Here is a 25,540-nt window from a genome sequence, read left to right as displayed (position 1 = left end):
TATTATATGGTTATCTCGGAGAAAACCCACGCAGGTCACGGGGAGAACGTGCAAACTCCGTACAGACAGCACCCGTAGTCAGGATCGAACCTGGGTCTCTGGCGCTGTGAGGCAGCAACTCTACCGCTGCGCCACCGTGCCGCCCTTACACGGCACGCCAGCCACAAACACGTCTCTCACACTTCTGAAGTATAGCACCTTTGACACATTGTTAGTGTACTGTAGCCATTGAAGAACATTTCTAAATATAATCCCAGATCGGAATAAAATAGTCCAACTGCTCACATCATGGGTTCAGAAGCCGACATTAATAACCTGTGATGTTGATCACCGATGAATCGTGAAGTATTCAGACTCACACGACACTGAAACAGGCCCTTCAGCCCAGCTCCTCCATGCCGACTCATCTACACTAGTCCCACCTGCCCTCGAAACCTGTCCCATCCATGTACCTGTCCAAATGTTGTTATAGTCCCTGCCTCAACCAGCTCCTCTGGCAGCTCATTCCATACACCCTCTGTGTGAAAATGTTGCCCATCACCTTAATCCCATGTCAATAGACAATAGACATTAGACAATAGGTGCAGGAGTAGGCCATTTGGTTCTTCGAGCCAGCACCGCCATTCAATGTGATCATGGCTGATCATCCCCAATCAGTACCCCGTTCCTGCCTTAGACATAGACATAGAAACATAGAGAATAGGTGCAGAAGTAGGCCATTCGACCCTTCGAGCCTGCACCGCCATTCGATATGATCATGGCTGATCATCCAACTCAGTATCCTGTACCTGCCTTCTCTCCATACCCCCTGATCCCTTTAGCCACAAGGGCCACATCTAAATCCCTGCCTTCTCCCCGTATCCCCTGACTCCGCTATTTTTAAGAGCCCTATCTAGCTCTCTCTTGAAAGCATCCAGAGAACCTGCCTCCACCGCCCTCTGAGGCAGAGAATTCCACAGACTCACCACTCTCTGTGAGAAAAAGTGTTTCCTCGTCTCCGTTCTACTGACCTCCTCGCTTCCTGACCTCCGAGTTCCTTTGACAAATCGAGGCATCCATCCGATGTTGAGAGTGATGCCGTTTCTGAGCAGAACACCTCGTTTTGATTGAGTCTCAACCTGTAACGTTACCCATCCCTTCTCTCCAGAGAAGCTGCCTGTCCCGCTGAGTTACTCCAGCATTTTGTGTCTATCTTCAGTGTAAACCAGCATCTGCAGTTCCTTCCTACACATTCCTCATGTTATTATGCTGGTGATAGTGCTGCTTTGACAAAACGATATCACTGCAGTTTAGCTTAGAGATATGGGTGGAAACAGGCCCTTCGGCCCACCGAGCCCGCTCCAACCAGCGATCCCCGCACATTCACACCATCCTACACACACTGGGGACAATTTTTACATTTACCAGGCCGATTAACCTACAAACCTGTACGTCTTTGGAGTGTGAGAGGAAACTGAAGATCTCAGAGAAAAAGTTGGGCGAGTCCAGAACCAGGGGCCACAGTCTTAGAATAAAGGGGAGGCCATTTAAGACTGAGGCGAAAAAAAACGTTTTCACCCAGAGAGTTGTGAATTTGAGGAATTCCCTGCCACAGAGGGCAGTGGAGGCCAAGTCACTGGATGGATTTAAGAGAGAGTTAGATAGAGCTCTAGGGGCTAGTGGAATCAAGGGATATGGGGAGAAGGCAGGCAGGAGTTATTGATTGGGGACGATCAGCCATGAACACAATGAATGGCGGTGCTGACTCGAAGGGCCGAATGGCCTCCTCCTGCAGCTATTTTCTTTGTTTGTATGTAAAACCCATGCAGGTCACGGGGAGAACGTACAAACTCCGTACAGACAGCGCCCGTAGTCGGGATCGAACCCGGGTCTCTGGCGCTGCAAGCAATTCTACCGCTGCGCCACCGTGCCACACTGTAGGTGATAGTGACTTTACTTTAAGTAACTTGCATCCTTGACAGCGGCGTATATAATAATTCCCTGACCCGTGGAATTATAGCCATAATGTGTCAATGGATGGGGGTGCTAATCTAAATGAAAATGGAAGGGGAGGGGGTTTCCATAGCTACAAGATTAAACACAGTGGTTTAAAGCTGACAGCAGCTGGTGGAGTATTTCAATTACTCTCTGACTGAGCTCTAACCGAGAAAGCAATTTGAAAGCCATATAATTGGAGTCCTTGGTACCTCTCTGTACTAATCTACACAGTGTTTCATGGTGCCACGATCAAGCCTTATTAATTTCCTTTAGGAAAAGAAATTAGCTATGCTTCCTAACACAACGAGGAACTTCTATTTGTGAGCAATGTTTATCTCTTTTATGCAGAGAGTGGATAAAGAGCAAGTCGCCTCATGTGCAGGAAGGAACTGCAGATGCTGGTTTCGACTGAAGATAAGACACAGAATGCATCTCAGAGTAACACAGCATCTCTGGAGAGAAGGAATGGGCGACGTTTCGGGTCGAGACCCTTCTTCAGACTGAGAGTCAGGGGAGACAGAGAGATATGGAAGGGCAAGGTGTGAAAAGGACAGATCAAAGTGCAAGGAAGATGTAGAGGTCGGCAAAAGAAATAGAGTACAGCAAACAGCTTTGGTGGGGGAGAACCGCTGAGAATGTTCTCCCGTTCCGACGTCAGAGTTCCATCATCCCGGTGAGCGGGCCTGGACATCGGGCCGCCCGTAGCGGCGACAGCGAGGGGTTCGGGATGGCCCCCCCCCCCCCCCCCCCCCCCCGACCACGGGTGAGCAACAGAGGAGAACAGAGGAGGATGACTGAACTTTGGTGCCTTCCCTCACAGTGGGGAAACTTTGATTCTGCCGTGTGGGGATGTCTATGTTAGAGACTATCGTGTTCTGTGCTCTTTTTATTCGTATGGCTGTATGGTGACCACACATTTCACTGTACCAATTGGTGCATAGACAATAAACAATAGGTGCAGGAGTAGGCCATTCGGCCCTTCGAGCCAGCACCGCCATTCAATGTGATCATGGCTGATCATCCCCAATCAGTACCCCGTTCCTGCCTTCTCCCCATATCCCCTGACTCCGCTATTTATAAGAGCCCTATCTAGCTCTCTCTTGAAAGCATCCAGAGAACCTGCCTCCACCGTCCTCTGAAGCAGAGAATTCTACACACTCACAACTCTCTGTGAGAAAAAGTGTTTCCTCGTCTCCGTTCTAAATGGCTCACTCCTTATTCTTAAACTGTGGCCCCTGGTTCTGGACTCCCCCAACATCGGGAACATGTTTCCTGCCTCTAGCGTGTCCAAGCCCTTAACAATCTTATATGTTTCAACGAGATTCCCTCTCATCCTTCTAAACTCCAGAGTGTACAAGCCCAGCTGCTCCATTCTCTCAGCATATGACAGTCCCGCCATCCCGGGAATAAACCTTGTAAACCTACGCTGCACTCCCTCAATAGCAAGAATGTCCTTCCTCATATGAGATATAAATGTCTCCTGTCTCTCTAGTTTGCAAGCGAGGCAAAGAAAGATTGTTTCTGGAATTATAACATTAAGCAGTACTTCAACACCACTTTGTGGCCCACCTCAACTTCACTTCTATTCCGCAACCTCAAGCCGTGAAACGCTTACAATGCAGGACTGATTTGAGTGAGCAGAACAAGGGAAAATCTCCAGTTTTGCTTCATGTTGAGGATGAGACTCTCGCAAAGGATACGGTGGAATTTGGAACTCGTCCCGTGTACAGGAAAGGTGCCGTTATCGTTGGAATGATAGAACTTGGGGCATTTGTCAATAGACAATAGGTGCAGGAGTAGGCCATTTGGCCCTTCGAACCAGCACCACCCGGTCCAGCTGTGCCCAAAGCTGCCTGCCAATAGGAGACATGCAAGTGCGGCATAGTGGTACAGCGGGTAGAACCGCTGCCTCACAGCGCCAGAGACCATGCATGCTTCGATCCTGACCTCCGCTGCTGCCGGTGTGGAGTTTGCACGTTCTCCCTGTGACCACTCCGGGTGCTCCGGATTCCTCCCGCATCCCAAAGGCATATCTCCCGCTTCCCTTTCCTGTGAATTCAGCCTGAAGAAGGGCCTCGACCCGAAACGTCACCCATTCCTTCTTTCCAGAGATGCTGCCTGTCCCGCTGAGTTGATCCGGCACTTTGTGTCTGTCCGCGGGGTTGTACGTTTAGTTTAGTTTGGAGATACGGTGTGGAAACTGGTCCTTCGGCCTACCCGGGCCGCGGCAACACACTACGTACGCTATGCAGTCACACTATGGACAATTGTTTACATTTATACCAAGCCAATTCATCTACAAACCTGTACGTCTTTGGAGAGTGGGAGGAAACAGAAGATCTCGGAGCAAACCCACGCTGTCGTAGGGAGAACACTGAACGGATTACTTGGAATGGAATGAATGAAAATTGCCCTATTGTGTATGGAGCAGGTGGGAAAGTTGGTTAACATAAAACTAGTGAGAATGGGTGATCAAAGGCTGGCGTGGACTCGGTGGGCCGAAGGGCCTGTATCCATGCTCTATCTTTCAGTCAATCTCTGGGCCATACTATTCATGAATCAAGAGCTTGGTTCTGCCAAAGATAAGACACAATGCTGGAGTCACTCAGGGGGACCGGCAGCATCTCTGGAGAGAAGGAATGGGTGATGTTGTGGGTCGAGACCCTTCTTCAGAGTAAGAGCTAGTGGAAGGGGACACTAGAGATATGGAAGTGTAAGGTGTGAAAAGGACAGATCAAAGCAGACAATGGTCAAGGAAATGTAGAATGGTTCATTGGGTTACCGGTTGGATCGCATTCACGTTTCATCTCTCCAAGAAGCCTTCTTGATATGCAGTGACTATTCTTACAACCGAGTTTTAATCCCCAGGAGGCAACAAAGCACCAAACTAAAGGCGACAGACTCCATCCACGGCCAGGACAGGAAGGTGGATGGTCCATAGAGTGGCACGCTGCCTTACAGCACCAGAGACCCAGAGTTCGATCCCAACTACGGGTGCTGTCTGTATGGAGTTTGTACGTTCTCCCCGTGACCTGCGTGGGTTTTCTCCGAGATCTTCGGTTTCCTCCCACACTTCAAAGACGTACACTTTGTAGCTTAGTTTGCTTGGTATACGTGTAAATTGTCCTGAATGTGTGTAGGATAGCGTTAATGTGCGGGGATCACGGGCCGGTGCAAACTCAGTGGGCAGAAGGGCCTGTTTACGCTCTGTATCTCGAAACTAAACATGGATTTTCTAATCTAAATCCCACTTGGGTTTTCTCCGGGTCCTCCGGTTTCCTCCCACACTCCAAAGACATGTGGGTTTGTAAGTTAATTGCCTTCTGTAAATTGTCCTGAATGTGTAGGCAAGTGCTAGTGTATGCGTGGTTGTTGGTCGGCATGGCCTAGGTGGGCCGAAGGCCCTGTTTCCACACTGTATCTCCCAATTAAATTCCTTTACCAGGCAAAAGCCCGCTGCAATTTAAGGACAATACGGTAACTCTCACACGAAGAAACAGTTGTGAGACTGTTTATAAATTATTAGATTTACTAAACTCAATCCATCAATTTACCATGCTGTGTGAGATTGGAGCATGACATTTTGAGGCAAGATTTTAGACAAGAGACATTTATTGTCACATGGTACAGTGACATTTGTGGTCACCATACAGCCATACGAATAAAAAGAACACAGTCTTTAACATAAACATCCCCACAGAGCGGAATCAAAGTTTCCTACTGTGAGGGAAGGCCCCAATGTTCAGTCATCCTCCTCTTTGATGTTCTTTATGATGTTTACCCGTGGTCGGGGCCTCCCGAAGCCTCCCGCAGTCGCTGCTACGGGCGGCCCGATGTTCAGGCCCTCTCGCCGGGATGATGGAACTCCGAAGTCGGAACGGGTGGACAACCTCAGTGGCTTGGACTTCCGAATCGGCCACTTCCTACTGGAGTCCGTGGCTCCCGAAGTCCACAGGTCGAGCTGGGCGGAGATTCACGCTGGTGACCCTCGGTAAAGGGATCCTCGATGTTCAAGTCAGCGCTGCCCGCGGCTGAGTTCCGCAAACCACGGCTCCACGATGTTGAAGCAGCAGGCCCAACACCCCGGAGCTTCAAACGGCGATCCCAGGTAAGGCATCGCCTGCTCCGTGGTGAATCCAGCGCTGCGCCGCCGCTGAAGCTTTGGCCGGTCCCCGGCAGGAAAGGACTCGCCAATCCAGTTGGTAGGCCGCGAGGGAGGAGGGGGGCGAAGACGCGACTCGGAGAATAGTCGCATCCTTGCCATGAAATGACTGGGAAACGGTTTCCCCCTTACCCTACCCCCCTCCCCCACATAGAAATACTAAAGAAACCTCCACAACATACTTTTTAAACAGACTAAAAATTAAAAAAAGATGAAAAAACAGACAGACTGTTGGCAGAGGCTGCCATCATGCAGCGCCCCTAGTGGCTATAACCCAATTACTCTTCTTTTCGTGCTTTCTAATAACATGCCTTTTGTTTTTAATCTAAATTGGTTAACTGTTGTAGGACTAATTCCACAATTTCACTGAATTATTAACTATCATCTATTTCCATCAGTTTTCTTACATCAGCATCCTCCCTATCTCTGCCCATTGCTTGGATATTTATATTCTGCCCTCTGGAGCGAGTCTAGATGTAATTGTTCCGTCACTGGTTCATGCTTTAGAACCCGCTCTGTGATCTCTGGAAGTCCCTCCGCAGACATCGCCCCCTCTCTGTCCCTCCGACAAAGCTCTCCCACCTGCTCACACTTCCTGGCCTTCTGGTTTAACATCTGCATCATGTTTTTGTGGGGGTGAGGCTACACAAATAAAACCTAGCGTTGCCTTTTCAACAGCAGTGCAACGGTGTGCCTTTTATAAGCGGAGGCACATGGAACTGCAGATGCTGGAATCGAGAACAACACACACACACACACACACACACAGAGGACACGCAGCCTTCTCTCCAGAGATGCTGCCAGCCCCGGCTGAGTCACTCCAGCATTTTGTGTCTCTCTCTGCGGAGAACTTCTTCAGACCCCAAAAAGTGTCACTGCAGCATTTTGTACCTATCTTCAGTGTAAACTGGCATTTGCAGTTCCTTCCTGCACAAGTTCTCCAGAGATGCTGCCTGAGACGCCCTTAGTACTCCAGCACTTTGTGTCCGATGTAAAATACACAGTGCAAGAACAAATTGGCGTTTGAATGCTGATAGTGTGCGGGGCTGGTGTAGGGAAGAGGATGAAGGAGAGAAGGAATAGGCGACGTTTTGGGTCGAGGGCTTAGACGCACTAGAGGCAGGAAACATGTTCCCGATGTTGGGGAGTCCAGAACCAGGGGCCACAGTTTAAGAATAAGGAGTAAGCCATTTAGAATGGAGTTGAGGAAACACTTTTTCTCACAGAGAGTGGTGAGTCTGTGGAATTCTCTGCCTCAGAGGGTGGTGGAGGCAGGTTCTCTGGATGCTTTCAAGAGAGAGCTAGATAGGGCTCTTAAAAATAGCGGAGTCAGGGGATATGGGGAGAAGGCAGGAACGGGGTACTGATTGGGGATGATCATCCATGATCATATTGAATGGCGGTGCTGGCTCGAAGGGCCGAATGGCCTACTCCTGCACCTATTGTCTATTGTCTATTGAGACATTTCCCATTCCTTCTCTCCAAAGCTGAAGCGTCACCCGCTGAGTTTCTCCAGCATTTTGTGTCTACCTTTGATTTAAACCAGCATCTGCTGTTCTTTCTTTCACAAGAGGATGAAGGATTCAGTGCATGGTGTGTGATAGTCATCATCACTGCCATCCACATGATCCAGACGCACACACACACACAGCTGACACAGGGAGTACAGATGGCACACTTTAGTATTCTGCACCATGTCCCCAGCACCAAAACAAACGCACATACAATCAGAGACACACACAAAAAGCTGGAGTAACTCAGCCGGACGGGCAGCATCTCTGGAGAAAGGGAATGGGTGACGTTTCGGGTCGAGACCCTTCTTCAGTCGGGGGAGAGTCGGTATGTCAAGGAGGACTCTTTCAAACTTCTACAGGTGCACAGTAGAGAGCATGCTGACCGGTTGCATCGTGGCTTGGTTCGCCAACTTGAGCGCCCAGGAGCGGAAAAGACCGCAAAAAGTAGTGACCACTACCCAGTCCATCATTGGCTCTGACCTCCCTACCATCGAGGGGATCTATCGCAGTCGCTGCCTCAAAAAGGCTGGTAGCATCATCAAGGACCCACACCATCCTGGCCACTCACTCATCTCTACGCTGCCTTCAGGTAGAAGGTACAGGAGCCTGAAATCTGCAACATCCAGATTCAGGAATATCTGCTTCCCCACAGCCATCAGACTATTAAACTCAACTCAAACAAAACTCTGAACTTTAATAGCCCATTGCACCTTATCAGATTATTTATGTGTGTATATATATATATATATATATTCAATGGTATATGGACACACTGTATTTATTTATGCCTACTATGTTCTGTTGTGCTGAAGCAAAGCAAGAATTTCATTGTCCTATCTGGGACACATGACAATAAACTCTTGAATTTTGAATCTTGAAAGGGAAACGAGAGATATAGACAGTGATGTCGAGAGATATGGAACAAATGAATGAAAGATGCAAAAATGTTATGACGATGAAGGAAATAGGCCATTGTTAGCCAGAGCTAGTTTAAAGCGAGTTACAGACAACAAGACGACTGAAGCTGGTACGACTTGGGTGGGGGAGGGTTGGAGAGAGAGGGGATGCAAGGGTTACTTGGTTAGAGAAATCAATATTCATACCGCTGCCCTAGCTTCACCATCTGTTTCATAGAAGCAGGCCTTCATTCACAAGTCAGGGATAGCAAATAATTGTTACTAAACGCTAGCTTTTGTCAGTAGCTCATTAACATCACACTGCACTAACAAAGGGCCGTGCATGCATCAAATCCTACCACAACCAGAGAGCAGTGCTGAACTACTATCTACCTCATTGGTGACCCTCGGACTATCTTTCATCGGGCTTTACCTTGCACTAAACGTTATTCCCTTATCGTGTATCTGTACACTGTGGATGGCTCGAGTGTAATCATGTGTTGTCTTTCCGCTGACTGGTTAGCACGCAACAAAAGCTTTTCACTGTACCTCGGTACACGTGACAATAAACTAAACTGAAACTGAACTGAACACTTCCACGTCTGGAGATATGGAAAGAAACTAGAGAGACTTGATATTTAGGGTTTTCTGAGTCATTCGTAACTGTCACTGTTTGTCATGTTGTTACGTGTGGGCGGAGCACCAAGGCAAATTTCTTGTATGTGAATACTTGGCCAATAAACTTACTTACTTACTTGAAACTTTTAATTTTTGATTGTTGTAAATATTGGTTACTGCAGATCTACATTTCTTGAATCAGAGATAAACTTAAGGGGCTGTCCCACTTTCCCGAGTTTTCCCCTTGATCCAAACTTGCAGAATGTTTGTAACGGGTCCGTAGGAGTCCGTAGATATATCGTAGCGGCTCGTTATACCAGCCGTAGCTACTCGGGGCATCAGGTAAGTCGGGACATTTTTCCCAGCCCGATAAGAAATGTCCACAAGTAAAAAAAATAGTCGGGAGGATGCCCCGAATGCCTACAGCTGGCATAACGAGCCGCTACGATATATCTACGGACCCCTACGGACCCGTTACGAACATTCTGTGAGTTTGAATCAAGGGGAAAACTGGGGGAAATTCATGAATAGCTCGGGAAAATTCATGAATAGCTCGGGAAAATTCATGAATAGCTCAGGAAAATTCATGAATAGCTCGGGAAAATTCATGAATAGCTCGGGAAAATTCATGAATAGCTCGGGAAAATTCATGAATAGCTCGGGAAAATTCATGAATAACTCGGGAAAATGGGACAGGCCCTTTAGGAATGTAGCAATACGATAATAACTTACAAAACATGATTAGTAAGTTTGCAGATGACACTAAAGTAGGCGGTATTATAGATTGTGAATGCCGGAGTAACTCAGCGGGTCAGACAGTATCTCTGGAGAAAAGGAATAGGTGACATTTTGGATCGTGACCCTTCTTCAGACTATTCCTTCCCTCCAGAGATGCTGTCTGACCCACTGAGTTATTCCAGCTTTTTGTGTCTATCTTCCATTTAAACCAGCATCTGCAGTTCCTTCCTGCACTTGAAGATGGTCATCAAAAATTACAACAGATTCTTGATCAGTTGGGCAAGTGGGCTGAGGAATGGCAGATGGAGTTTAATGCAGATCAGTGCGAGGTGTTGCATTTTGGGAGGTCAAACCAAGGCAGGACCTTCACTGTGACTAGCAGAGCTCTAGGGAGTGCAGGTACATAGTTCCATGAAGGTGGCATCACAGATACAGTAGATAGGATGGTCATGAAGAATTTCAGTATATTGGCCTTCATCAGTCAGGGCACTGAGTTGGGATGTTATGTTACAATTTTACAGGCCACACTCAGGTTTTATGTTCAGTTTTGGTCAACTTACTACAGGAGGTATGCTGTTAATCTGGAAAGAGTGCAGAGAAGATTTACAAGGACTAGAGGGTCTGAGCTACAGGGAGACATTGGGCAGGCTAGGACTTTATTCCTTGGAGCACAGGAGGATGCGGGGTGATCTTATAGAGATGTATAAAATCACGATTCAAAAAGATCAGGTAGATGCACAGAGTCTCTTACCCAGAGTCTGGGAATCGAGGACCAGAGGACAAAGGTTTAAGGTGAAGGGGAAAAGATGTAATAGGAACCTTTTCACACATAGGGTGGTGGGAGTATGGAGAAAGCTGCCAGAGGAGGTAGTTGAGGCTGGGACTATCCCAACATTTAAGAAACAGTTAGACAGGTACATGGATAGGACAGGTTTGGAGGGATATGGACCAAGCGCAGGCAGGTGGGACTAGTGTAGCGGGGACATTGTTGGGTGGCGTGGGCAAGTTGGGCTGAAGGGCCTGTTTCCACGCTGCATCATTCTATGAAAGGAGTTAGGTGGATGTGAAAACCCTGTGCAGTGTCTGTGTGGAAACAGTACTGTCATTCCATGAAACTCATCTCCTGCCCAACCCACAATTCTGCAACTTCTCTTCAGTTGCAAACCAATCACAAGTTCACAAATTATCAAACTACGCTAGAAACCAGAAAAGCAATATTCTCCGCATTTTTAGATGTACGTCGAAGAGATATTTAGTAATATGGATCAGCACAGTGATACAACAGTAGATATGTTGGCTCACAGCTCCAGAGACCCGGGTTCAAGTCAAGTCAAGAGCGTTTATTGTCCCAGATAGGACAATGAAATTCTTGCTTGCTGCAGCACAACAGAATATAGTAAGCATAAATAAATACAGAACAGTTCAGTGTATCTATATAGCATAGATCATATATATACACATAAATAAACAGTTAACGTGCAATATTCAGAGTTTGTCCAATCCTGACAACGAGTGCTGTCTGTACGGAGTTTGTACGTTCTCCCCGTGACTGCGGGGGTTTTCTCCGGGTGCTCCGGTTTCCTCCCACACTCCAAAGATGGACAGGTTTGTAGGTTAATTGGCTTGGTATAATTGTAAAATGTAAAATTGTCCATGGTTTGTGTAGGATAGTGTTAATGTGTGGGGATCGCTGGTTGGTGCTGACCCAGTAGGCCCAAGGGCCTAATCCGCGCTGTATCACTAAACTAAACAATATAAGACTGAAAATGTGGTTGTGCCACAAAAGGGAAAGGGAAGTGAAAGAAATCCCACCTCAATGCCATCGCCAGGCGGAGGTTGCTCGGGCTGCCTCCCATCAGAGGTCACCGTCCCCGTGACCTCCTCCAGCGAACCCTGGAACTCCGGCACTGTCTTCCGTCCGTAACGCTTCCCATCCTTGACGTATTTGGGCTGCACCTCGGTGGAGTCTGCAAGTACAGTGCACACTGTGAACGGGCGTAACATCCCACACCCAAGGAACACGCTCACACACACACACAGAGGGATATCTTCTATCTATCTATACATAACTAAAACTCTGCCGTCTCCCACCCTCACCCCCCCCCCGTGTGTTTGGGGGGTGGTTAGTGTGTGTGTGATGCCGCAGGCCCCTCCCCCCCGCAACTGCGAGTTGGGGGACGGGACCCAATGGGTCCCCCTTGGTCTAGTACATAACTAAAGCTCTGATCTTGTGCTCTTCCGATTTGTGCAGTCTTTCTTTTTGCGCAAAAACGGTACGACACCAGCTCACTCACCGTTCTCCTGTGCTGCGCGTGCACCAAGTTTCGTTCCGATTGGTGCTATATTGTAAAAGTTAGCAAGGTTTAAAAATCTTAAAAACCACGCGTGAGCAGATCGATCTTCTCTCCTGCCAGTCAGCGCCGCGCGGATTAGTCTCTTCTCCTGTCACTCCCCGGGACGGTCCGCCCCTTCCTGCGCCATCGTGTCTTTACTGGAGCTGAGGGAGACCGGCGGAGGACTCCAACCGGACACAATTTTCGGAGGGACCGGAAGCGGCGCGGCCCAGCGCGGGAAATATTGCCAAATAGAAAGCGGAGAATCTGATCCCGGTGAGGGAGAATGTCCAGCGCCCGCTGTGAGTCCCCATCGCTCCGCCAGCTCCAGCCCCTTCCCCTCTGGTCTGCCTCGCTGGCTCCTGCCCCCTCACCCACCCCCCCGTGATATTCCCCTCTCCCCCACAACCGTGTCTTTTCTCCGAGCTCTCTTCCACCCCACCCACAAATCCCCCTCTCCCCACAACCCCCTCCCCCGCCCAAACATCCCCTCCCCCCACAACCACCCCACATTCCCTCCCCCCACAACCCCCCCAACCACCCCACACCCTACAACCCTCCCCCCGACACATCCCCTCCCCCTACAACACCCCCGACAACCAACCCCGCCCCCACACCCCTGCCCCGCCAACCCTCCCCCCTCCTCCCCGCGCACATCCCCATCACCCCGCCCACATCCCCCCAACAACCCTCCCACCCTCCCACACACCTCCGCCCATACACCCCCTCCCCCCCGCCCACCCCCTCCCCCACAACACCCCCCCTCCCCCGTTGATACACCCCCTTCCTACCCACCCACACCTCCCCCCTCGCACATCCCACCTCCCCCCCCTCCCGCCCTGCGTTGGGGAACCAAGCCTCCTGTGTGACTGGGACCCAAAGGGACCCACTTAGTCTAGTAGATCTTTAATAGCCGCGCCCATTCAAACAGCACGACTACAGAGGAAGGAAGGATGATGATATGATCTAATATATTGCAAAAATGCAGCTTCCTCACGAGAAAGGAACTCGTGAAAACAGCCCCGAGGTGCAAATAAATTTGCAAAAACAAAGCGTGCCAAAACCAAGTTACTATGTCCTGGAGTGACTCAGCGAGTCAGGCAGCATCTCTGGGGAACATGGGTAGGTGCCGTTTCAGATTGGGACCGTTTATCAATCCAAAGAAGGGTCCCCGACCCGAAACGTCACCTTTCTACGTTCTCCGAGATGCTGCCTGACCTCCTGAATTACCATGTGTTCTCTGTAATAAACCAGCAACTACAGTTCCTTACGTCTACAAACCAACTTATCATCACAATAGCCATTAAGCTTGACCATCGGTTCAGTTTTGTTTATTGTTCAGTTTAGCTTATCATAGAAACATAGAAAACATAGAAAATAGGTGCAGGAGTAGGCCATTCGGCCCTTCGAGCCAGCACTGCCATTCAATATAGAATTCTCATTCAATATGAGTATAGAAGTTGGGATGTAATGTTAATGAGTACAGAAGTTGGGATGTAATGTTAAAATTGTACAAGGCATTGGTGAGGCCAATTCTGGAGTATGGTGTACAATTTTGGTCGCCTAATTATAGGAAGGATGTCAACAAAATAGAGAGAGTACAGAGGAGATTTACTAGAATGTTGCCTGGGTTTCAGCACCTAAGTTACAGAGAAAGGTTGAACAAGATAGGTCTTTATTCTTTGGAGCGCAGAAGGTTAATGGGGGGACTTGATAGAGGTCTTTAAAATGATGAGAGGGATAGACAGAGTTGACATGGATAAGCTTTTCCCACTGAGAGTAGGGAAGATTCAAACAAGAGGACATGACGAGAATTAAGGGATAGAAGTTTAGGGGTAACATGAGGGGGAACTTCTTTACTCAGAGAGTGGTAGCTGTGTGGAATGAGCTTCCAGTGGAAGTGGTGGAGGCAGGTTCGATTTTATCATTTAAAAATAAATTGGATAGTTATATGGACGGGAAAGGAATGGAGGGTTATGGTCTGAGTGCAGGTAGATGGGACTAGGGGAGAATACGTGTTCGGCACGGACTAGAAGGGCCGAGATGGCCTGTTTCCGTGCTGTAATTGTTATATGGTTATATAATATGATCATGGCTGATCATCCAAATCAATATCCCATACCTGCCTTCTCTCCATACCCCCTGATCCCTTTAGCCACAAGGGCCACATCTAACTCCCTCTTAAATCCAGCCAATGAACTGGCATCAACTACCTTCTGTGACAGAGAATTCCACAGATTCACCACTCTCTGTGTAAAAAATGATTTTCTCATCTCGGTCCTAAAAGATTTCCCCCTTATCCTTAAACTGTGACCCCTTGTTCTGGACTTCCCCAACATCGGGAACAATCTTCCTGCCTCTAGCCTGTCCAACCCCTTAAGAATTTTGTAAGTTTCTATAAGATCCCCCCTCAATCTTCTAAATTCTAGCGTGTACAAGCCGAGTCTACCCAGTCTTTCTTCATATGAAAGTCCTGCCATCCCAGGAATCAGTCTGGTCACTTATCTGGTCCTATCACTTATCTTCACATATACCGAGGTACAGTGGAAAGTTGCGGGCTAACCAGCCCCTTGAATCTGCTCTTTCATAACTGCTGATCTGATTCCAACCTTAACTCAAAAAAAATCTGTGGAGGGAATCGGACAGACGGTTTTTCGGGTTGAGACCATCCTTCGGAGACCGAGGTGGTTCCAAATTAGACAAACAAGGCGTTAGTCTAAGGATGAAAGGACAATATGGCTGAAATGTCACCTATTTTAATGGTGATTAAGTCTCACATTAGTTTCACAACAACATTAGCATCATCAGTGTATTTCTCAGCTCAGATCACAAGTTAGACACACGAGATTATAATCTTATTTCCCCGCACTGATTATTAATTTACACCCGTCCTTAAAACATCTTCATTAAACGTTACAATTTATTTTAAAACGGATTCAGAAAACATCACCACTATGATAATTCTCTATTCTGTAGAATTCTTTGCCACAGACGGCTGTGGAGGCCAAGACATTGGATATTTTTAAGGTAGATTTTTGATTAGTACGGGTGTCAGGGGTTATGGGGATAAGGCAGGAGAATGGGGTTGGGATGGAGAGGTAGATCAGCCATGATTGAATGGCAGAGTGGACTCAGTGGGCCGAATGGCCTCATTCTGCTCCTATCCCTTGTGGTCAAATCGCAGCCCAGACCATCACACAACCCAACCTCACTTCCATTGACTCCATTTATACCTCACGCTGCCTCGGCAAGGCCAGCAGCATAATCAAGGCCCAGTCGCACCCCGGCCACTCCCTCTTCTCCCCTCTCCCATCAGGCGAAAGATGCAGAAGTGTGAAAACAGCACACCTCCAGATTCAGGGACAGTTTCTTCCCAGCTGTTATCAGGCAACTGAACCATCCTACCACAACCAGAGAGCAGTCCTGAACTACTATCTACCTCATTGGTGACCCTCAGACTATCTTGGATCAGACTTTGCTGGCTTTACCTTGCACTAAACGTTATTCCCTTATCATGTATCTGTAAATGGCTCGATTGTCATCATGTTTTGTCTTTCCGCAGACTGGTTAGCACGCAACTAAAGCTTTTCACTGTACCTCGGTACACGTGACAATAAACTAAACTGATCTTATGAACTATTTAACATTAATTAGAAACATAGAAAATAGGTGCAGGAGAGGGCCATTCGGCCCTTCGAGCCTGCACCGCCATTCAATATGATCATGGCTGAACATCCAAAATCAGTGCCCCGTTCCTGCTTGATTTCATTAGCCCTAAGCGCAGATCTAACTCTTTGAAAACGTCCAGTGAATTGGCCTCCACTGTCTTCTGTGGCAGAGAATTCCACAGATTCACAACTCTCTGGGTGGAAAAGTTTTTCCTCATCTCAGTCCTAAATGGCCGATCCCTTATTCTTAAACTGTGACCCCTGGTTCTCAACTCCCCCAACATGGGGAACATTTTTCCTGTATCTAGCCTGTCCAATCCCTTAATAATTTTATATGTTTCTATAAGATTCCCCCTCATCCTTCTAAACTCCATTTAATACTAGCCCAGTTGACCCAATCTATCATCATATGACAGTCCTGCCATCCCGGGAATTAACCTGGTGAACCTACACTGCACTCCCTCAATAGCAAGAATGTCCTTCCGCAAATTAGGAGACCAAAACTGCACACAATACTCCAGGTGCGGACTCACCAGGGCCCTGTACAACTGCAGTAGGACCTCCTTGCTCCTAAACTCAAATCCTCTCACAATGAAGGCCACATTACATTAGCTTTAATCACTGCCTGCTGTACCTGCATGCTTACTTTCAGTGACTGATGTACAAGCACACCCAGGTCTCGTTGTACCTCCCCTTTTCCTAATCTGACACCATTTAGATAATAATCTGCCTTCCTGTTCATGCCACCAAAGTAGATCACCCACTCACCCAACCTATCCAAATCATCCTGCAGCCTCATAGCATCCTCATTACAGCTCACACTGCCACCCAGCTTTGTATCATCCGCAAACTTGGAGATCTTACATTTAATTCCCTTGTCTAAATCGTTAATATGTATATAACTGGGGTCCCAGCACCGAGCCTTGCGGCACCCCACTAGTTACTGCCTGCCATTCTGAAAAGGACCCATTAATTCCTACTCTTTGCTTCCTGTCTGCCAACCAGTTCTCTATCCATGTCAATACCCTACCCCCAATACCATGTGCTCTAATTTTGCACACTAATCGCTTGTGTGGAATCTTGTCAAAGGCTTTTTGAAAGTCCAGATACATCACATCCACTGGTTCTCCCTTATCCATTCTACTTGTTACATCCTCAAAAAATTCCATAAGATTAGTCTAGCATGATTTCCCCTGATAATTCCATGCTGACTTTGACCGATCCTGTCACTGGTTTCCAAATGCGCTGCTATAACATCTTTAATAATCAACTCAAGCATCTTCCCCACTACCGATGTAAGGCTAACTGGTCTATAATTCCCCGTTGTCTCACTCCCTCCTTTCTTAAAAAGTGGGGTTACATTGTCCACAGGAACTGATCCAGCGTCTATGGAACCTTGGAAAATGATCACCAATGCATTCACGATTTCTAGGGCCACCTCCTTGAGTATCTGGGATGCAGACCATCAGGCCCTGGGGATTTATCTGCCTTCAGTCCCAACAGTTAACCTAACACAATTTCCTGACTAATGTGGATTCCCTTCAGTTCCTCCCTCCCACTAGATCCTCGGTCCCCTGGTATTTCTGGGAGATTGTTTGTGTCTTATTAGTGAAGACAGAACCAAAGTACTTGTTTACAACTGTTCTGCCATTTCCTTGTTCCCCATTATAAATTCACCTGTCTCTGACTGTAAGGTACCTACATTTGTCTTCACTCATCTTTTCCTCTTCACATATCTAAAGAAGCTTTTACAGTCAGTTTTTATATTCCCCACATGCTTTTTTTCCATGCTCTATTTCCCCCTCTTAATTAACCCCTTTGTCTCCTCCGTTGAGTTCTAAATTTCTCCCAGTCCTCTGGTTTGCTGCTTCCTCTGGCCAATTTATATGCCTCTTCCTTGGATTTAACATGATCCATAATTTCCCTCGTTAGCCACGGTTGAGCCGCCTTCCCAGTTTTATTTTTTGAAAGACAAACACCATGTTTGTCTAATTTGGGCCTATACACATGCTTCTCCAGAACACGTCTTTATTTCCTCTTAATTAAAAGATTCAGGCAAGGTTGGGTTTGAAAAGCCTTTGGGTTCCCTAGCCACTGAGAAAAGGTGCGGCCTGATGTCAATAAATGTATTTTTAGTCGGATTACACACCGATCAAATCCCCTGCTGCTACTGTTCACTGCAACCCAGCCTGTAAATTCACAGCCCGGAAATTGCAGCAAATTGTGGACGCATCCCAGACCATCGCACAAACCAACCTCCCTTCCATCGACTCCATCTACACCTCACGCTGCCTCGGCAAGGCCAGCAGCATAATCAAGGACCAGTCGCACCCTGGCCACTCCCTCTTCTCCCCTCTCCCATCGGGCAATAGGTATAGAAGTGTGAAAACGCACACCTCCAGATTCAGTTGTTCAAGAGGGAACTGCAGATGCTGGAAAATCGAAGGTAGACAAAAAAGGTTCCTTCGATTTTCCAGCATCTGCAGTTCCCTCTTAAACTCCAGAATTTTTGCCTACCTCCAGATTCGGGGACAGTTTCTTCCCAGCTGTTATCAGGCAACTGAATCATCCTACCACAACCAGAGAGCAGCACTGAACTACTATCTACCTCATTGGAGTCCCTCGGACTATTTTTGATCGGACTTCACAGGCTTTATCTTGCACTAAACAATATTCTCTTATCATGTATCACTGTGAATTGCTCGATTGTAATCATGTATTGTCTTTCTGTTGACTAGTTAGCACGCAACAAAACACTGTACCTCGGTGTGTGTGACAATAAACTAAACTGAACTAAACTAAACAAAGCAGCTAAACCAGTTGCTGCAACATTACTCTGAACTCTAACTCGCCTCGATTATAGAAATGACTCCGAATCTTCACTTGTATAATAGTTTCAGTTATCAGGAACGGCACCTCCTTCCCACATGTACTACTCCCTTTTACCCTCCTTGGCCAATGGTCACGTTGGCTCAGTTTAAGTCCTCACAAGGTGGTCTACCTTGGCCAAGTCAGTGGATATTTTTAAGGCAGAGATAGATAGATTCTTGGTAGACAAAAATGCTGGAGAAACTCAGCGGTGCAGCAGCATCTATGGAGCGAAGGAAATAGGCAACGTTTCGGGCCTATTTCCTTCGCTCCATAGATGCTGCTGCACCCGCTGAGTTTCTCCAGCATTTTTGTCTACCTTCGATTTTCCAGCATCTGCAGTTCCTTCTTAAACATAGGTAGGTTCTTGATTAGTACGGGTGTCTGGGGTTATGGGGAGAAAGCAGGAGAATGGGGTTAGGAGGGAGAGATAGATCAGCCATGATTGAATGGCGGAGTGGACTTAATGGGCCAAATTCATTTCACTGCACTTTATGAGCATGTGTCGAATAAAACTTGACTATGACTAAATGGCCTAATTCTGCTCCTATCACTTATGAACATGAACTTATGAAATACTGGAGACTGGAAAATGTTACATGCATGGTAAAAGGGTAGCGAATGAAGCACGAAATACAATCCAATAATATGCTCTTCACAAATAATACTTTCTTCACAAATCTTCTAAAGTGTACAAACCATGGAGGAGGAGGAGGGACAGGCAGCAAATGTCAAAGCTCTGCTTGACTAATTAATTTTATTGAGAAATCACAGCATATCTATATATTTAAAAGTCTGATCTTGGATGTGTATTTATTTATTTGTGTGCGTGTTTGTTTGTGTGTAATCATATCTTCTCGAAAAAACGATGCGGTAACGGTAAAATTTTTACATATTCCGGTTGACATTTGTCCCCCGTGGATTCCAGTCGCCTTATCTGAAAATGTTGTGATTTATTTCCCAAGTTATTACTGAAAATATTCAAAAATCTGGCAAGACTTTCAATTTAAAAACGACTGCCTTTCGCTGATGACGTTACAATGGCTCTGCTCCGCGCTGTGAGTGACGTCACCCCCCCCCCCGGTTATTCAAAAGACGCAGAAAGAAGGAACAGGTCGGGGTCTGTACTCGAGCGCTCGGGTAGCTCGGTCCCTCTCTCTCTGTCTCTCTCTGTCTCTCTCTCTGCCCCTCTCTCTTGCTCTCTCTCTCTCTCTCCCTGCCTCTCTCTCTCTCTGCCCCTCTCTCTGCCCCTCTCCCTCTCCCTCTCTCTCTCTCTCTCTGCCCCTCTCGCTCTCTGTCTCTGCCCTCTCTCTCTACCCCCTTCCCTCTCCCCCTCTAACACTAGCCGCGTTTGCGAGTTGGGGGCTATGCGTGAGTGGATAGGGCGGGGGATGGGGTAAAAGGAGTGAATGAATAATATTAATATAATATCAAGGGGGGTAGTTAGTGTGTGTGTGTGTGTGGGGGGGTGATTGGTGTGTGGTGGGGGGGGGGGGTGGTTAGTGTGTGTGCGTGACATCACAGGCCGCCCACAACCGCGCGTTGAGGGGACGGTACCCAATGGGTCCCACTTAGTCTGCATCAACGGACAAGGGGAAACATATAAACCACATCAAAAACCAATTAAGGAAACACATGGAATAGAAAAAGGGCGTCACAGTGGCACAGCAGCAGAGTTTCTGCCTTACAGCGCTTGCAGCGCCGGAGACCCAGGGATGATCCAGACTATGGGTGCTGTCTGTAAGGAGTTTGGATGTTCTCCCCGTGACCAGCGTGGGTTTTCTCCGAGATCTTTGGTTTCCTCCCACAATCCAAAGACGTACAGGTTTGTAGGTTAATTGGCTTGGTGTATGTGTAAATTGTTCCCTGTGTGTGTAGGATAGTGTTAATGTGTGGGGATCACTGGTCAATAGACAATAGGTGCAGGAGGAGGCCATTCGACCCTTTGAGCCAGCACCTCCATTCAATGTGATCATGGCTGATCATCCACAATCAGTACCCCGTTCCTGCCTTCTCCCCCCTGACTCCGCTATCTTTAAGAGCCCTATCTAGCTCTCTCTTGAAAGCATCCGGAGAACCGGCCTCCACCGCCCTCTGAGGCAGAGAATTCCACAGACTCACCACTCTCTGTGAGAAAAAGTGTTTCCTCATCTCCATTGTAAATGGCTTACACCTTATTCTTAAACTGTGGCCCCTGGTTCTGGACTCCCTCAACATCGGGAACATGTTTCCTGCCTCTAGCGAGTCCAAACCGTTAATAATCTTATATGTTTTAATGAGATTCCCTCTCATCCTTCTAAACTCCAGAGTGTACAAGCCCAGCTGCTCCATTCTCTCAGACAGTCCTGCCATCCCGGGTCGGTGCGTACCCGGTGGGCCGAAGGGCCATATCTCTAAACTAAACAATGCAAGTGTTAAGAAATTTGGTGAGAGGATAGAAAGTAAAGATTTGCCTTTCTTGGGAAGGGTATTGAGAACCCTTCTGAAGCCTGAAGAAGGGCCTCGATCCGAAACGTCACCCATTCCTTCTCTCCAGAGATGCTGCCTGACCCGCTGAGTTATTCCACCATTTTGTTTCTATACAGAGCGAGTTACGCGGAAAGCTAACCCAATGTTATTGTTCATTGTCAGGGAATTGAAGTTAAAAATGATGAGTTTACGCATCCCAATACAGAGCACGAGTGAGTCCACAATCGCGGAGATTATTAACGTCCTTATTTAGAAACATTTATTAATTGTTTTGGAAGCAATTCAGATTAGAGTTTCTACAAGTGAAACTTGGTCTGGGCAGATTGTCCAATGAGGAAAGAATGGAGAGAATAGGCTGCGATGTGCTGCTTTAAATTGACCCAGACTACAGCACGGAAACAGGCCCTTCGGCCCAACTCACCCATGCCAACCTGATGCCTTTCTAATCCGAATTTTTATGGCAGAGAAAGATGCCTTTGCCCCACAGTCCTCTGGACCCTTGCCATCCATATATCTGTTGTATTTGTAAAAGTTGTTCTTATAGCTGCTTCTACAGCTTCCTCTGGCAGCTAATTCCAGATACCGACCACCCTCTGAGTGAAACAGTTGGCACCCGAGGTCCTTCTTAAATTTCTCCCCTCTCACCTCAAGCCTGCGCCCTCTAGCTTTAAGAATCCTCTACCCTGGGACAAAGACAGTGAGCATTCACTTTATCCAGTTCAGTTTATTGTCACGTGTACCAAGGTACAGTGAGAAGTTGTTGTTGCGTGCTAACCAGTCGGCGGAAAGACAATACATGATCACAATCGAGCCATTCACAGTGTATAGACACATGATAAGGGAATAACATTTAGTGTAAGAAATGTTGCTGTAGGAGTAGAGATTGAGGAGTGTGGAGCGATTGTAATATGGAATTGTAAATCTGCTTCTGAGGCTAGCAGGCAAATAGTCGCCCAGGTTGGGCGCCATCTTGGAAGCATGTCTGTCATGATCTCGTACACCTCAATAATGTCACCCCTCAGCCTCCTACGCGCCAAAGACAAACCTATGACTCACGGCCGCAGGCCCAGGTCATCTGCTGGTGAATCTCGTCCACACCCTTTCCAACTTTACTGACATCCCTCCTGTAGCTGAGCACCAGGGCTGCTCATAACGGTGGAGGCCAGGGGCGAGCCGGCAATCAAGGATGTGTCGGCAGTGGGCGCCAGAGGTCAGGCGGGCCACCGAGAGGAAGTACAAAGGGGGTCCCGGCGTAGGGGGAACGCCGGGAACAAAGGGGGTCACGAATGGAATACTTTGTGTTGTAACAGAATACTTTGTAACTCTGTCGACGCCCTTTACGTGGCCACTCTATGCATACCTCACGTATGCGACACTCACAATATCACCGCGACCCATCAGATATGATGAAAGAGTATTCACTCCTTCAGTCAGTGCTCCAGGTGCGGGCTCACCCGGAGCACGGTGAACCCAGCGCAGACGCACCCACTCAGGTTGTGTTTCTTGCCGTCTCTTTGACCACCTACCTAGCTCTTGGTAGCCATCCTCGCCCGAAAAATTCCCTTCTATGGTCGTTGACAAGATAAAGATCAGTGCCTCTTTAAACTGTTCAAAATGGACCTGAAAGACAGGAAGAAAATAAAATAGATAAATTGAACACAATTACAAAAACCAATCAGATATACAGGCACATCATGTATATGAAACATAAGATATACATATGATACATAAGACAGGGTAGACAGTCAGAACCTTTTCCCCGCAGGATGGAAATATCAATATGTCTCGACCAGAAACACCACCCATTCCTCTGGTCCACTGAGTTACTGCAGCTATTTGTGTGTAAATATTAGCGGGCATAGCTTTAACGTCAGAAAGCAAAGGGGAGGGAGGGAGAGGGGGAGAGGGGGAGAGAGACACAAACAAACACACACACATACACCAACACACACACACACACACACACACACAGAGTGGAGATGCCTGGAACAGGTTGCCAGGGGTGGTGGTGGAGGTAGATACATTAGTAGCATTCAAAAGGGTTTTAAAGAGACACATGGATATGCAGGGAATGGAGAGATATGGGTTATGTGTAGGTGAATAAGGGATGGTTGGCGTCATGTTCAGCATGGACACTGAGGGCCGAAGGGCCTGTTCCTCTGCTGTACTGCTCTATGTACAAACAGGTGGGGTGGAATGCATCCTTAACGTCGATGGTGATATCGTTATTTAAAAATGTAGTGACTGGGACAATTTGATGAGTCAGCAATATGGCAGTGGGCGTGTTATCACGGTTGTAAATATCAATTTTATACTAATTGAAAACTTATTTTTTTGATTTAAAAAAAAAGAAAATGGTACAAAATGATGGGAAAGGATGTGTAGGCATCCTGATCGCATGTCCAGGTTTACCACACAGTGGGGTCTCCATAATGAAATGCCCCACTAGTCATCTGGGGGCATATTGCTCAGGAGAGGGTGGTGCAGCCTCAGGGAGCAGAGCCAGTTATCACTCACAAGATACAATAATCCCCCACTTCCAAAACTTCATTTAAAATAGGCGGATATGACTTTAAAATTTCGCCTTCCATCACAGTGAGGAATGTGGATGAGTCACTGTGGTGGATGTTTATGTTAAAATGTATTTTCTGTGTGCTGTTGCTTTTTTATTGGTATGGCTGTATGACAAATCAAATTCCTCGTATGTTGCAAAACATACTTGGCTAATAAAGTATGATTATGGTTATTATGATGATTATGAAAACATGAATTCTTTACACAGTAAAGCTTGTGGTTCATTGTTGTCTCGTGGCTTGGTTCGGCAACTTGAGCGCCCAGGAGCGGAAAAGACTACAAAAAGTAGTAAACACTGCCCAGTCCATCATCGGCTCTGACCTTCCTTCCATCGAGGGGATCTATCACAGTCGCTGCCTCAAAAAGGCTGGCAGTATCATCAAGTACCCACACCATCCTGGCCACACACTCATCTCCCTGCTACCTTCAGGTAGAAGGTACAGGAGCCTGAAGACTGCAACAACCAGGTTCAGGAATAGCTACTTCCCCACAGCCATCAGGCTATTAAACTCAACGGAAACAAATCTCTGAACACTAATAGCCCATTATATGTTTATTTGCACTTTATCGGTTTATTTATTGGTGTGTATATATTTATACAATGGTATATGGACACACTGATCTGTTCTGTAGTCAGTGCCTTCTATATTCTGTTGTGCTGAAGCAAAGCAAGAATTTAATTGTCCTATCAGGGACACATGACAATAAACTCTCTTGAATCTTGAATAAATCACACTATACACAAGTACAATCACGCCACACACAAGTACAATAGATAGTGCACATAGGCAAATACCAGCGTGCACAATATAGTGTCACAACGTTATAGTGTTACAGGTACAGAGAAAAAGTGCAAGGCCCACAATGAGGTAGGTTGGAAGATCAGGACTGCACCCTAGCTTATAGGAGGACCGTTTATTCGTCCGATAACAGCAGGGAAGAAGCTGTTTCTGAGTCTGGTGGTGCGTGCATTCAAGCTTCTGTACCTTCTGCCCTGGCGGGAGAGGGGAGAATAGGGAATGGTGTGAGTGGTCCTTGATTATGTTGGCTGCTTTCTTGAGGCAGCGTGAAGTGTGGATGGAGTGTTGGTTGTCACAGAAGGCTGTGGAGGCCAAGTCAATGGATATTTTTACGGCAGAGATAGATTCTTGATCACCACGGGTGTGAGGGGTTTTGGGGGAGAAGGCAGGAGAATGGGGTTCGGAGGAAGAGATAGATCAGCCATGATTGAATGGAGGAGTAGACTTGATGGGCCGATTAGTTTAGAGATATATCGTGGAAACAGGAAACTGCACATTAACACTACCCTACACACACTGGGGACAACGGAAGAGTCAGGGGATATGGGGAGAAGGCAGGAACGGGGTCCAATTCTGCTCCTATAACTTATGAACATGAACTTATGAAGAGGAAGTTTCTTAAAGGACGAGAGGTTAATAATGGTCACTGAATCCAGAATACTGGGCGACAAGTCATTTCTAAAAGTAAAACTATTGTGTGGATATTTGCTGTTAACGGATAGTATGTGAACACTGCCTCACTGGCAGTTTCCCCAACTACATTCTAATGAACCCACAAGAACACAGTCAGTGGACTCACTCTCGTTACAATGGAGACTGGGTTTTGAGAAACAAACTTCCCAGAGTTATGCCTACGTTTGACATTATACCTGTTTGGACAGCTGACATATTTTGTAGCGCTCACAGCCCTTGTACCTGAAAGG

At 47.1% G+C, this 25,540-nt stretch overlaps 1 protein-coding gene across 1 annotated transcript in view; it reads right to left on the bottom strand.

The window, feature by feature from the left end:
- The window catches only part of nin (ninein), a 136,528-nt gene that overhangs the window by 70,988 nt on the left and 40,000 nt on the right, over positions 1 to 25,540 (bottom strand). Inside the window, exons 3-4 of the mRNA XM_033026554.1 lie at positions 22,770 to 22,863; positions 11,718 to 11,872 (exon numbers count right to left, since the gene is read on the bottom strand). Coding sequence (XP_032882445.1) covers positions 11,718 to 11,872; positions 22,770 to 22,863 — 249 coding nt within the window. The remainder of the gene's footprint in view (positions 1 to 11,717; positions 11,873 to 22,769; positions 22,864 to 25,540) is intronic.

Source organism: Amblyraja radiata, chromosome 9 (assembly GCF_010909765.2).
Source record: "Amblyraja radiata isolate CabotCenter1 chromosome 9, sAmbRad1.1.pri, whole genome shotgun sequence".
Lineage (NCBI taxonomy): Eukaryota > Metazoa > Chordata > Chondrichthyes > Rajiformes > Rajidae > Amblyraja > Amblyraja radiata.
Note: the sequence above shows the minus strand (reverse complement) of the source record. Positions and strands in the feature narration are given on the sequence as shown.